This window comes from Hippopotamus amphibius, chromosome 10 (genome assembly GCF_030028045.1).
Source record: "Hippopotamus amphibius kiboko isolate mHipAmp2 chromosome 10, mHipAmp2.hap2, whole genome shotgun sequence".
Lineage (NCBI taxonomy): Eukaryota > Metazoa > Chordata > Mammalia > Artiodactyla > Hippopotamidae > Hippopotamus > Hippopotamus amphibius.
Genome location: NC_080195.1, coordinates 88,721,842 through 88,736,608, shown reverse-complemented (window position 1 = coordinate 88,736,608; position 14,767 = coordinate 88,721,842). Strand labels below are relative to the sequence as shown.

At 32.4% G+C, this 14,767-nt stretch overlaps 1 protein-coding gene across 4 annotated transcripts in view; it reads left to right on the top strand.

The window, feature by feature from the left end:
* The first annotated feature begins 3,845 nt into the window (after positions 1 to 3,845).
* LIPI (lipase I) overlaps positions 3,846 to 14,767 on the top strand; it is a 58,713-nt gene continuing 47,791 nt past the window's right edge. For all 4 annotated transcript variants that reach the window (XM_057697429.1, XM_057697430.1, XM_057697428.1 and 1 more), the window contains exons 1-2: positions 3,846 to 3,891; positions 13,401 to 13,786. In XM_057697429.1, the coding sequence (XP_057553412.1) occupies positions 3,846 to 3,891; positions 13,401 to 13,786 (432 nt within the window). The remainder of the gene's footprint in view (positions 3,892 to 13,400; positions 13,787 to 14,767) is intronic.

The following is a 14,767-nucleotide window of genomic DNA, read 5'->3' as shown; positions in this document are numbered from 1 at the left end:
GTATTCTTTTACATGGTTACTGGACCAAAGAAATTATCTTTTCTAATGCAAAAGGATACATCTTTGGAATCCTGATTTCTAACTTAACTCTGACACTAATTTTATAACTTTAAATAATTTCACTTTTTGGAATTCTGTTTCTTAAGGAATGGATTGGACTAATATAAAATTACCTCATTTAATAGGTATTTTCTGAGTGCTCACTATGTGCCAGGCACTGTTTTTAATCTTTGGGAAACAAAGGTGAATATAAAGATCTGCCCTCCTAAACCCTACAGCGTAATGGGAGAAAGAGACTTCTTGAATGTATAAATACAAAATCATGTGTCAGTAACTTCAGTAGTTACCTTCAGTTGATATGTCGTGAATCTATATGTCCTGTCTGCATTTTTTCTTTCTTCTGTCATCAGTATTGCTTCAGTATGGTAGGAGGGGGTTGAGAAAACTTGCATGTTGTAGGCATATAACAAATTGATCAAATGAATGGATACTCGCAGGTCTGTATCATGTGTAGACCTATTGATTTCTTAAATTCATTTACCCTATAGATTTTATCCAAACCAAGATATTTTCTCTTTAACTTCCTCTCAGACACTTCTTATCTGGGAGCTGTAGCTTTAGATTTCACTGTAAAATATGTAGTGCATGTAAGTCATGATCATATTTTCTTGTTGGATTGAAATTTGCATCATTCTTTGTCTACAATGTGTATGATTTTGGGATTCTTATCATGTCCTCTTTTCTTTTGGCAGTACATAAGTTTATGGTCCGTGTTACTTCTAGAGTAATTCTTTAATGTTTTAAGCTCTGAAAGTCAGCTCAGTGCAGTTAGCTCTTTGCTTAGAATGGAGAGAATTCTTCTGATGTAAGCTTACTGTATTTCCTAACTGAAATTGAGTGAATGCATGGTGATAAGCCTAGTGGTAGCTAAAAGAGAATCCACTGTATTCTCAGAATTTCCTGGACAATTAGTCACATATAAAGTTTAATGGGTTAAATGCATGAATAAAGAATTAGCCTTTCTTCACTCATTTCAGGATGTCTTATACCCCTAACTGCATGAAGACATCAGAAATGAAAGTATGTGTATATATGTAGAGCTCTAGAGTTCTTTTCTCCCCTTCTTTGCCCAGGTGATTATTCTCTTTTGTAGTTCAGCCTAGACAGCATTTCCTGCATACCTTCCCATTCTGCACTGTGGATTAGCTGGCTGCTCCACCTGTGTGGCTACGTAGTTTCCTAGGTATACCTTTTCGGAGCCATCCTCACTGTGAAATACTATAGGGCAGATATATTTCAGTACCTAGAACAGTCCCTGACACCTCTGTAGATAAATGATAAATAGTTGTTGAAATGATACAGTTTGACTAAATGAATATCTCTACTTTGTATGTCCAGCAAATAAGTTAAGCCTGGAAATTAATTGATGCTTAATAAAAGTTGCATAAATGAATGAACACATGAATGACTCAATGGAGAAACTTGGGACATGTTAAGAGAGTGTAGTGGATGCCTTTTAAAAATTGACCTCACTTTTGTCTTCATTTTTTTTCTTTCATTTTGTCTTTATTCTGATTTTCTTAACCATATTTGTCCGAAATAAATATAACTTTTTGTGTTGTTTTACTTGTATAAGATGTTTATTGTAAAGAAGTGTTCATAATATTTAAAGAGATAACTAAGAGAGTGAAAATCATCAAGTCTACCATGAAGATGTAAACATTTTGGCGGAAAACCTTCCTAACTTTGATCTATACATATATACATAAAGCATATTTTAGGGAAATAAATCTTACTATCATATTGTTTTTTAGCTTGCATTTTATTACCCCAAAACCATGTAATGAAGGCTTTCTACACCAATAAGTATTGATTTTTCTACATCATTAATTTTAATTCACAGTATGTGTATAATTAGACTAATCTTCCACTGTTAAACATATTATTTTCGGCTATTATAAAAATGCTGAGATGAACTTCCTTGCTTATATATCCTTGTGCACATGTGTTAGTATTTTTATGGAAAAGTATCTTGGATATTTAATTGTGGAACCAAAAGATAAGATCATTAGGCATTTTGACACATATTGCTAAATTATACAATTTTTTTGTGCCAAAATATATTCTGACAAAAAAATGACTACCTCATCTCAATAAATCCTCCTCAACGACCTTCTGTAATTAAGTATAAAGTGCCTAGAAGCTTGCCTGACACATAGGGCCCCATCAATTCATCCTCCTCCTCCTCATTTTCACTCCTATAGTATGATTTATACTGTATGTGTGTCTCCAAGATTCTTAAAATCATTTTTTTATATCCAGGGAGACTAAATAGTACATATATATTGCCTTACGAAACTATAGGCCTTTTATATAATATTCCATCATTCCTCATTGTTTTGCTATTTAATGCAATGGACATTAACAATCCCAGCTTTCTCACTATTGACAGTAAGTGAAAAATAGGAAAATGAAATATAATTTTATATTTTGAAACTTTGCCATGTATTTTATTGTCTTAAATGCCAACTAGATATTTTCAGTATGAGCTCTTTAGAATGGCTAAGATGAAAATAATGTGCAAGATTCATATTACAGTATCATATCAAAAGCACAGAGCAAAAGGAAAAGGATATGTTAAATAGGAAAGACATCCGTTAATTTGACTATAAACTTGTTAGGAATTTCTCTTAAGATGAATGACACTTACATTATCTTTCTTGCCACATTCTGAAAAGATGTAGTTTACTTTTATCTTTGTTAGAAAAGTGTGCTGGTTACAGCTAAATGGTGTGGAAGGACCTAGGTTATTTGTTGGTCTTCAGTCAAGTTATCGTGGTGGCACCCTTTTAAAACTGAAGTCTCACATAAAATTCCCAGAGATCAAACATTCAAAATGATGACATCTCATCAGCAGTTACATTTTTCATGATTTTTAAATGAATACCTCCTTTTTTTGTGGTTCCTCTGAAGCACCTCCCCCAGACCTCAGCATAGTTTTACTGATAGATGAAAATTAAACAGCTCTGTTCTTAAAGTATCTTTTGAAATTTACAGGGACTTGAATTTCCAAAAAAAACAAATTTAATTTTTGAACTTATAGTGCATGTACATAGAGAATAGCAATTCTGTATTTTCCTTGCCTGCTAAAGTCCATTGCTAGAAGGAAAATAAGGGAAAAATTAAGTAAACGTGTGAAAAATCCTGTAATAACTTTCAAATGTTTGTTATATTAACAAAAATATTTTTTAATTTTCAAATAGTAAATCTCAAGAGACAGACTAGCATTTTGAATTTTAAAATAGCCACTGAGTTTGGGTTACAAAATGACATAAATATAAAAAGGCCATATTTTGTACTTGGCAGCTTGGTGAATGTGGATTTATTATTGATTTTATGGTATATAAAGACAACTTAGTTTGTAATCAAAATGAACATAAACCACAACTTTTTCTGACTCCTTTCATTTCTGGCATTCTCTAACATCATATTTGGTTTAGGCTTTCAACAAATGTATTCTTTCCGACCACTTCTGCAATTCTGAGGTTAAGTGGAATAAAGGAAGATATAATTAGCTTTTTCTTTCCCTTAAAATTATCTTGTGTAGCTGAATGTTTATGACTTATTACAGTCTTTAACTTAAAAATCCTTCTCACAAGTACAAGCTAAATGGGAGAAAACAAACTGCCTCACCTTTTAAACAAACAGGGAGGAGCAAAAGCCAGGGATATTTTACATTAAAACCTACCAGACTGTGACAGTCCTACCAAAGAGAAACCTTAATGAATTTCAGAATTTCTTTTTTGGTGAATCTGAGTGCTTCTTTTACTTTTATCAGATTCCAAATGAGAGTATACATTTTTCTCTGTTTGATGTGCTGGGCAAGATCTGGTAAGAACTAATAATTTGATTTATCTTAAAAAATTATATATAAAATAATCAGTATGGTCTGTATTCTGGGATAAAGAATGATACATTATGGTATAAAAATATACTCTGATTTTGGGTACTAATTATATCAAACAGGTTATTTAGAAGAAACTGTGTGTGTGTATGTGTGTGTTTGGTAAATTGTATGTTCTGTATTTTATTTTACTTTCTAGATAATTAGTAACTAGAAAATCTTTTACAAGGAGATGTAAATAGAGAAAAAATACAAATACTCGAGAAATTTAGAATAATTTAGTAACAGAGAAATTAATTCAGTATTTGGAAATCACGACTTAATAAACATCTTGTTTCAATTTCATTTGTTCAAATAACCCTGCTTTTGAGGAAAATTTTTATGTAGGTAAATTGTCAATTGCAAAATAAACAATGTAAACATAGTTTACAACTTTTTTTTTGTCCTGTTACGCTAAAGCAAAACAAAAACCAAAACAAGTTTACGGTAATAAAGTAGAAGTTTATTGTCCTGGTTTACTGCTTTATGGTAATGAAATTTACTAGTTTTAGCAATATCATTACTACTTTATGGTAATAAAGTAGAACTACTTGTTCTACTTTATGATAATAAGAAAAGTAGCAGCTTTACAATTCACAATGAATAGTTTTCTGTTGAGAATTTGCAAAAGCAGGCCATTTCCTTCGTTTTAAATTTTAAAAAAAAAAACTCTTGAACGCATACTTGAATAACCTTAAAATATCAGCTAAAAATTCAAATTATTTCTTATTTCTTTTCAATTGTATATGTAAGCTAAAAGTAAATTCTGTGTTTGAGTTTTGTATTCAAATATAGAATCTAAATAGTAATAATATACAATTTATTATTTATATTTTACTCATTTGAAATTCTCTTGATAGGCATTTTATGTTTTTGTAATGTGTGGTAGTGGTAATTTGAAAGTCAAATCTAAAGTCTAGGCCCCTAACCTTTGTGTCATATCATAGTTGACATCATTCTATACCATTTTAATATCATGGTAGATATTCTCAAATTATTGTTTTAATTAGTAGTTAGGAAGTTGTTTTCAACTGAGAAAATTCAGATGTGATTGCTAAGTATGTTTCTGACTGTTGACAAAAATAAAATATCAGACCTTTAGATATTAATAACAATAAATAGAAAATAAGAAAATTAAAGGTTTAATGAGTCTTAAAATCATGCTTAACCTATGCAAGCTCTTGTGCCTTCTCTGATTTTGCGCAAATTTCTACCCACCCAGGATATTTTGTTGGAATTTCAGTAATTTTTTTCAGATAAGTATGTTTTATTCAATTTATACATGCTCTTCCCTTCTCCACTATTTCAGAGGTTCTGAAATATACCTTTTGGAGAGCGTGTCTCACACTCCTCAACATGAGAATCATTATGATTACATGCCTTCGAAAAAGGAAAAAACATTCTGAAAAACTAGGATTAGTCAGATTGTTTCAAAACTTTTAAATATAACCAAGTGGAAGTGGAGAGGTAGCTGAACAAACTACTGTATATGCAAATCTGTATCTATATGCATATATATTCAAATTATATGTACATGTGTTCTTAGTACATTTTCTGAGTCCTAGTAACTGCTTAAATGGTAGTTGTGGTTGTTACCATTATTATTATAGCAAGTGTCAGCAAATATTTCTGTAAAGGGCCAGATGGTAAATATTTTAGGTTTCAAGGGCCTACAGTCTCAGTTGCATCCATTCAACTCTGCTATCATGGCATGAAAACAGCCGTTGACAATTCATAAACCAATGAGTCTAGCTGTGTTCTAATTAAAATTTATTAATGGACACTAAAATTTGAATGTATTGACATTTTCACATCACAAAATATTATTCTTTTTTTCACCCATTTAAAATGTAAAAGCATTCTTAGCTTGCTGGTCAGATTTAACCCACAGGCCATAGTTTGCCAACCCCTGTGTTCCAGTAAATTACTAATAGAAGAGATGTTACATAGGTTAATTCATCTTTTGCATTTCACAGGTGAGGAAAGTGAGATTCAGAAAAATGGAGTCATTTTTCTAAGATGATACAACTTACAATATGTGATACAGGACACCTGGGAATCATGTTTAAAATGTAGATTCTTTTGCATAGGCTGGAGGTGAAGCCCAAGATTCTTTAATTCTAATACACTCCCAGGTGATGCCCATGGGTATGCAGACCACACTTTTAGTAGTAAGAGTATAGAAATTTGTAGAACCTTACTTAGTTGGCTGTTTGTAGGGCAATGGTCATTCCAAAACCCATGGGATTCTGAGCCCACTGACTCAACAAATTCATCATTATTTTTCTCTAAATTTTTATAAAATTTATATAAAATTTTATATAAAAATATAAAATCTTTATATTTTATATAAAAATATAAAATCTTTCTGATGTGACTAGTAATTTATTTCTATTGACTCACTAACAGCAAATGCCCACAAACAACTTTATAATTTATTGTACCAAAGTGTCTTTAAAGGTGACATGAAAGAACATGGAATTGGCAATTAAAAGACCGAGATTCAAATCTGGTGGCTTGCTCTCCCAGGCCAAATCACTTAACCTCCCTGAACATCAGTTTACTCATTTTTAAATTTGTAATACTATCTCAGTGCATTGTCACGCTCAAAGGAGATAACATAAATGAGTGATTCGGTCAATTATAAAGTAATATAAATTAGGTTAGAATAATCTACTGTGTTTTCTTCCATGTGCATTTTCTCTGTAATTCTCTCAGATTAATTTCCAGGTGTAGGGCTTCACATTGTATCTACCTGTGTACAGTTATGTTAGACTTGTATGGAGTATGTATATCAGTATTCCCTGAGTTATGCATTTAAAAATGTAAGTGTATCTACCAAATCAGAATCTCTGGGGATGGCCCAGGAAACTATCAATACATTTGAATAAAATTTCCTGGTCATTTTTTACACCCATTTTTAAACCCATGCTTGGGAATTCCTGGTCTAAAGACTAATCAGTCACCTACTTTATTTTACTTGTGTAGTCAGCTTCATTTTCAACAGCTTTCCAAACATTTGCACAGTTGAAAAAGTTACTGATCGAATATCTTGGTTTCTTATGTCAAATAAATGCATGTTTTCAAAATGTGCTTTGATTGCTTTCAGAATCAGAAAATTAAATGTACTGTATCACATTCTGCCACAAGCCTTCTGGGATTTTAAAGCTCTGCCCACAGTTTTGTGTCTCAGCTGGCTCTATGGCCATTCAAACCTCTGTCTTCAATTCGGTTAATTGTCTTATAGTGTCAAGTCAGTCAGTTGTTTGTATCTGGAATTCTGCTGACCCCAGAAGGTCTTCATTCTTCTTATTACACATGAAAAAATAATCGAGCTAGTGAACTTCTTCTAGAGTCTTATTTATGTTGCTCAGTTTACATAATAACTTGTGCCATGAATAAGCTCTTGCTTTGCAGATCTCACCCACAAATGTTATGTTACTTCTAATTGTATGACCTTCCACAGGTCATTTAATCACTTTAAATTTCACTTTCTTCATACATAAAATGAGGGAAAGGATAGCAAATGTAAAACAGTATAGTGCCTGGCATGATTGCTAAGTAAACATGAGCCATTATTAATATTATTGATGATATTGTTATTGTTGTTAACAAATACATTTTGTTTTCAGAAATGAAGAAAGAGAAGGAAGAAGGTTTTCATACAGGCTTTTAGGGATGAATGTGGTTTTCAGAGGATTGTCAGAAGAAGGGTTAAATCTTTCCAGGATATGTTAGGATTGATAACTTTTTATGACCGGGTTTTGAGACCCCTCTGTTAATTATTTGGTCAGTGCTGAAAGTTGCAAGACAGACTAACTTGTCTCAGCAGCTAACCGGTGTACAAATGGGTGTGAAATCAAAGAATATTACAATAACACAAGTCATAGGGGACCATTTATTTCAACTCCTTCCATTTAAAGAAACTGAGGCTCAGAAGTGGGAGGAGAAAAACATGTTCTCAGAGTCACAAGAGAAGTTTGAGAGAAGCTAGAGTCACCTGGGTCTCAGCTGTCCATGTCCAAGGTGCTGTCCACACCTCTGGACTCTGTCCATTTTGATCTCCTTGTCCTCCTCTTTGCAGCTGTTACAACTATAATGGAAATATATTTCAGAGATAGAGCTGCACAACCTAGAATCATTATTCCTAACTTCATATGTCTTTGGTATTTTAAGAAATTTTACTGATTCTGTAATTTGAAACCTAAACAGATTTTCAGAATTCTTTCTGTGTGCCACTCTGTCGAGATTACTGCTATAGTCATGATCTTTCTACATATTTGACAGTGAAATCCATTATTGTCCCCCTGCTACTAAATTTCTGATCACAGTAGAATTACTTAGTCTAGTCCCCAGAACCTCAGTTTGTTAAATTTTCAAGCAAAATCAATGCTTATTTTTCTGTTCTAAATATCTTTATCTTTTTGCTGGTAACATTATTTGTTATCAGGTTTTAGTTAACTGAAGTCTGTTTAAACCATTTTTCCTCATTATAACACCAACAAATGAGTCTGTTAGACACAGAACAATCAGAGAAGATTAAAATATGGGAGACAGAGAACACACAGAAAAATATAGAAAAACAGAGAAAAAAGTCACCATAAACTATAATTAAGGTATTGGCTTACTTCCTACCAGTTCTATCACAATAAATATGCATATATGTGCACAGATGTGCATTTAGAGTATACTGTGCATGCACTATATATTATAGCTAAAATTAGGACTATATGTGTATATTTATGGACTATATAGATTTCTTAATTTCTGCATTATCATGGGTGCACAATAATTTATTTTTATAGACTTACATTGCCAGATATTTAGTTGATTTCCTAAATAACCATTTTTAAAAATTCTGTGGTATACATCGATGTTAATGGTCATGGGTATAATGGTAAAAATGATATGGTCATATTATTTTAGTTTTTATTAGATTTTAAGAAGGTTGAGCACATTTTGATACATTTATAAGCTGTATGAATATTTAATTTTGTAAAATGTATGTTTATGTTCTTCACTTGGTGTTCAATTAGTGTATTCTTTTTCTTCATTAATACTTCTTGACATATATAAATTCCTTTTCTACTTGATATTGAAAATATTTCCCTAAGTTTTATTGTTTGTCATTTGGCTAATTTATAGTGTTTATGTTACAGAAGTGTTAAATTCACATGCTGTGAAATCTATTGGTCTCATACTTTATGGTTTCTTCCTTGGTTTTTATGCTAAAAAGTCATTCTTCAATCTGAGATCATGTACATATTAAATGTATTCTTCTTCTAGTTCATATAATTTTACTTTTACATGGAATGTTTTTTATATAACTAGAATCAAATAATTTTCATAACCATTTTTTATTTAAAAATTCATTACCTTTGACTACTTTGAACTGCTATAGGTAACATGGCTAATAGAGTGTGTTTCTGGGTGTTCCATTCTTTTTCATTAATCTATCTGTCACTTTTTGATTCAGTTTCATAGGCCTATTTTTCACTTGACTTATAATTTTAATCATGCCCCCTTATTATCTGTAAATTTCATTCATTTTTCTTGTGCAGTTTTCCCCTTCCCCAAGACAAGTCATCAGTCAAGATACAAAACATTTCTTGCCCCAAAAAGTTACTTCTTGCAATTAATCTGCTCTCTATCTCTGGCTGCATATAACCCTGATCTGCTTTCTGACACTCTAGATTAGATATCCCTTTTCTAGAATTTCGTATACATGGAATTAAACAATATGTTCTCTTTTGTTTCTGGAGTCTTTTACTCAGTGTAAAGTTTTTGAGATTCATCAAAGTTGCTGCATGTGTAATCAGCTTATTCCTTTTTATTGCTGGGTAGTATTACATCATGTAGATAATCCACAATTTGTTTATCCAGACTCCTTTTGGTTGACATGTAGGGGTTTTTATGGAAAAGAACTACTGTGAACTTGTTATACACGTGGACAAATGTTTTCATTTCTTATGTGTAAACACCTAGAAGTGAATTTTTGGGATCATGTAAGTGTGTATTTAACATTAGAAAAAATCTACCAATTGTTTTCCAAAATATTGTATCATTTTGTCATTTTCCTCAGCAATGTAGGATGTTTCATGTTGCTCTATATCCTCCCAAATACATGGTTTTGTCAATCTTTAAATTTTAGCCATTCTAGTGATTATGTGGCGGTATATTGTTTTGGTTTAATTTACATTTTCTTGATGACTAATGATGTTAAAAATCATTTTTGAGCCTAGTGGCCATTAGACCATCTCTTGTGAAGTGTCTTCAATTCTTTTGTCATTTAAAAAAAACCAATTTTCCTATTTTACATATATGTGTGTGTATATACACATACAATGTACACACACACATATATTCTGGATACAGGTACTTTTTCAGATGTACATTTTGGAAGCCTGCCCATTCACATTCTTACCAGTGTCCTTTTAGGAGAGGACATCCTGCACTGTGACAATTTCCAGTTTATCACTTTTATGTTTCATGCTTACTGTATCGTACCTGAAAAATCTTTGCTTACCTCAAGATTGTTAATATTTTCTCTCAATATTTCCCCACGTAGTCTGTTGCCTGCCAGAGAATGAAGCCAAATCAAAGCAAACAGAGCTGAGAGTATGAGAAGGAGAAAGAAAGGGTCTAAGTTCTATTTTATTCTAGAACTAGTTTAGCTCCATTGTAACTAAGTCTGACCCTTCTGGGGTCTCCACTGAATGTCCCTGATGTTCATTAAGGTTTTCCTACTCTGGCTGGTCAGAACTTAAGTGTCTCCTAGCCCGTTGCGACCTTTGGAATTGTTGAGCTTACAGCTCTTGGTGGAGTTTCATCCTGTGCAGGCACTGGTTTGTCTCCAGCAGCAGACTCAAGGGGACTCCTCTGCAGAGTGTGGAGCTCTACCTCCGCATGGCTCCCTCCTTTGTGGCACACTGTGTACCACACACATTTATCCCTCCTTTGTGGCACACTGTGTATCACACACATGTATCCCTCCTTTGTGGCACACTGTGACACAAATTCTAGTTGCTTCAGCTTTTCAAACTCCAGTCTTTTTCCTCAGCTTGGCAAAACCACCATGCTTTTTGGGGTCCAAGCTTCCTGCACTGAAGTCCAGAAACTACCTCCAGGTAGAAATGTATTAGGTACAGGGTTCAAATCATTTGTTTACCTTTGTTTAGATATTATAGTCCTGTGCTTCTTGTTGTCCAATGTCTAAACTTTTTATTGAGTGTTCTAGTTGTCTACAGAAGTAAAGCAAGTCTGGAATAGATATCTATGATGACAGGAATTGGATTCAGTAACATTTTTTGTTTGTTTTGTTTTAATTGTGGTAAAACATATAATAAAAATTACCATTTTAACCATTTTTAAGTGTACAGTTCAGTGGCATTAAGTACATTCACACTGTTGTGCAACCATCACCACCGCCCATCTCCAGAACATTTTCATCTTCCCAAACTGAAAATCTCTACCCCTTGAACCCCCTATTTTCCACTTTTTTTCTCTTAATGGCCTCCTGTTTTTGAGATGTGTTTTTTCTTGCATTCTAATGAGGGTGCTAAAGAGTTTTCTGCAATTACTTGTGCATCTGGTAATAGACAATAAATTTTTCTGTTGATTGTTTTAAGTGATTTCTTTCCCTTATTTTATCACAGAGATTCCATTGTTTATTCCTCATTAGTCATTCTAGGACCAGATAAAACCTATCTTGGCTTGAGTGGACCAGCAGTTTGGATGTATCAATTGCATTTGGACTTCTCAGAGTTCCAGCTGGTAGGAAGGTGGATAAGCACAATTCCCTACATAATTTGTACTGTGTAGTAAGCATTGATATTGCACTGAGGTTTAATTTATTCCTCCTCTCCACATCCTCATTCCTTTGTACTTAGAACAAATGAAGTATCAAAGTTTTTCACTTGTCCAAGTATCTCTCGGCTGTTAATCTGGGAACTGAATGCAGGTCTTGCTTCTTCACTGCCTTCCTCCTTTATCTTCTTCTAAATAATTGTGACAATGTCACGTATATAATTTCCAGACTAGAATGATAGCAATTAGTGCATATTATTATGGATTTACTAAATATATCTACATATAAAATATAGGTGTAATTTTAAATATATATTTATATATGTTAAAATAAACATTTAAATGTATCAAATACATATATATGTAGTGGCTTAAGCACATCATTACTTCTGGGCATTTAAATCACTTCTGTTTCTCCAGTATTAAAATACTGTATATTCATTTTTTACATGTTTTCAGACTGTTTTCTTGGGATAAATTCTCAGAAGTGTAATTACTGGCATAAACATTGCTAACATTTTTGTGCATTTTTCGTATATGTTAATAAATTGTTTTCCCAGACCTTTTACCATGTTAAATTTCCAGAAACAGTAGAAGCATATGCTCTCATTAAAAAATTTTTTTTGAGATTATATACTTATTTTGAAAAAAAAATTACAATTCTTAAAAACTATGAAAAAAACAAAAAAAGCAGCCATGTTTCCCTACCTAGTAATGACTATTGCTATTGGTTTGGCTTAGTTATTTCATTTTCTGCTCTACTTCTTTCTAGGATGGCTGGATAGATAGATAGGTTTGTAGGTAGATAAATAGACAAATAGGATGCGCACATTGATGAAATTCTATACGATGATAATTAAGGTGTTTTAAATTCTTGTGTGATTATGCATACCCCTGTGATTAGTCTTTATATTTTTTAGAGTTTTTTTATTGGAGGATAGTTGATTTAATATCTTTATATTTAATACAAATTGTTTATTTCATTAATGTAAATCCTAGAAAGAAAATCAGGAAGAGTAAATATTTTTAAGATTATGCCTGTGTAGGATACACCACACATATAAAAGGATGTGTCAACTTATGCTCTCAGCATTCATGTATATGAATATTTGTTACAAATTTACCCTTATAAGTATTATGTATTTAAAGGATTTTTTCATTTTATTTAATTTGATAGGAAAAAAGTGATATTTTTTTTGTTTTGATTTGTGCTTACTTGATTACTAGTCAGGTAAAATATATTTTTTCTAATGCTTATTATCCATACCTAAATATTCTTCTGCAAAATTTCTGTTAAAGTTCATAATCAATTTATGGACTTTTATTGGTGTGTATAACAATTTCCTTGTTAACAATCTTAATGATTTTAATCACACCATTACTATTTTGTACAAATGAAAATTAATCCTTAGCCAACCACAATTATTTCTATATTTCATTGTAAATTTTGAATACATCTAGTTCAAAAAGTGTATTTAAGTAATCAGCGAATTGCTTTGAACATTGTAGTTGCTCAAAAAATTATGTTAAAATGCTAATAAAATGAACATTTTCCCACCCTCCAAGTTGAGTTTTCCTTTGCAACAGCAACAGGAATCAAATCAAATACTATCCCAATACTTAGCTTGACTGACTTTTTTTTTTCTTTCAGAGAATAAAGGACCATGCCTTGAATTCTCTCAACTAAGTTTAAAGGATTCCTTCAGAGATCTGTTTAATCCCAAAATGGAGATATTTCTGATGTTGTATACGAGGAACAACACGAGCTGTGCTGAGTCACTGTTTGAGCAAGATAACTCACTTAACGTTAATTTCAACACAAGCAAGAAGACAGTCTGGCTTATTCATGGATACAGACCAATGGGCTCCACTCCATCATGGCTTCAGAACTTTGTAAGAATTCTATTGAACCAAGATGATATGAATATAATTGTAGTAGACTGGAACCGAGGCGCTACAACTTTTCTTTACAATAGAGCCGTTAAAAATACCAGAAAAGTTGCTGTGAGTTTGAGTAGGTACATTCAGAATCTTTTGGTAAGTCTAGAATTTTCTATGTTATATATGTTATACAAGATACAGTATGTTATATAATACTACAAAGTGATAATAAAATACTGTTTTCCTATAGCATTAAGAGTTACTGCATTGATATGCTACTGTATGCAGCCATCTTTTCTTTGTGTAAATGGATAATTCTATACTAGACATGCCCTACCTTATTTTTTTAAAATTATCTTAAAGACTCAGTTATTGTGTTTTATCTTGAAATCTTTTAAGATTTTCTTATTTTAACTCTACCTATGCTGACTTCAGGATAAGGTAGTGATTCGGGGTGGACAGAGAGGATAAACTAATCATTAGTTTTTTTAGATATATTTTCTAAGTTATGCCTAAAATGTTTCAAATTAATCAAGTGTGCATTGGTAAAAGTGAGGGGAAAACAGTTTGAAAAGTAGCATACTTTTGCCAATCTTAGAGGCTGGTCTCAGTTCCATTTAGGTTTATCCAGCATTTAGGTCCAACGTGTGGATGAGTCAGATAAATTCAAGCCAGTTCTAGGTCATCTGTAGTTTGAATGATCTTTGTCCACTAAGTCAATACATATGGAGATCCATGTCTGTTCTAGAAGGAGGTGGTAGTGATGACACTCAAGAGAAAGAAGGGTGATATATGATTTGGGGGCATTCTTGAGCTTGAAATCTGCCTTTGAGTTGTGTTGTGCTGAACTTCCAAGCCTCTGCTGAAATTGAGCAAGCAAGCAGTTGCACATAGTGGTTAGGAGTCAGACTGCAGGGATTCAAAGACCACAAAATCCATATCATCTGTGTGAGTTGGAGCAATTGCTTAACTATTCTGCCTCATAACCTTGTCTATACATTTAGGATAACAAAACTTTATAACAATATTTTATTTAAGTATTAAATGAAATTAATTCTTAACCAGCACTTGGCATATAATAGCCATTGAATAAAATCAGCTGTCATTATTATTTTTACATCCTCACATTTGGGCAAA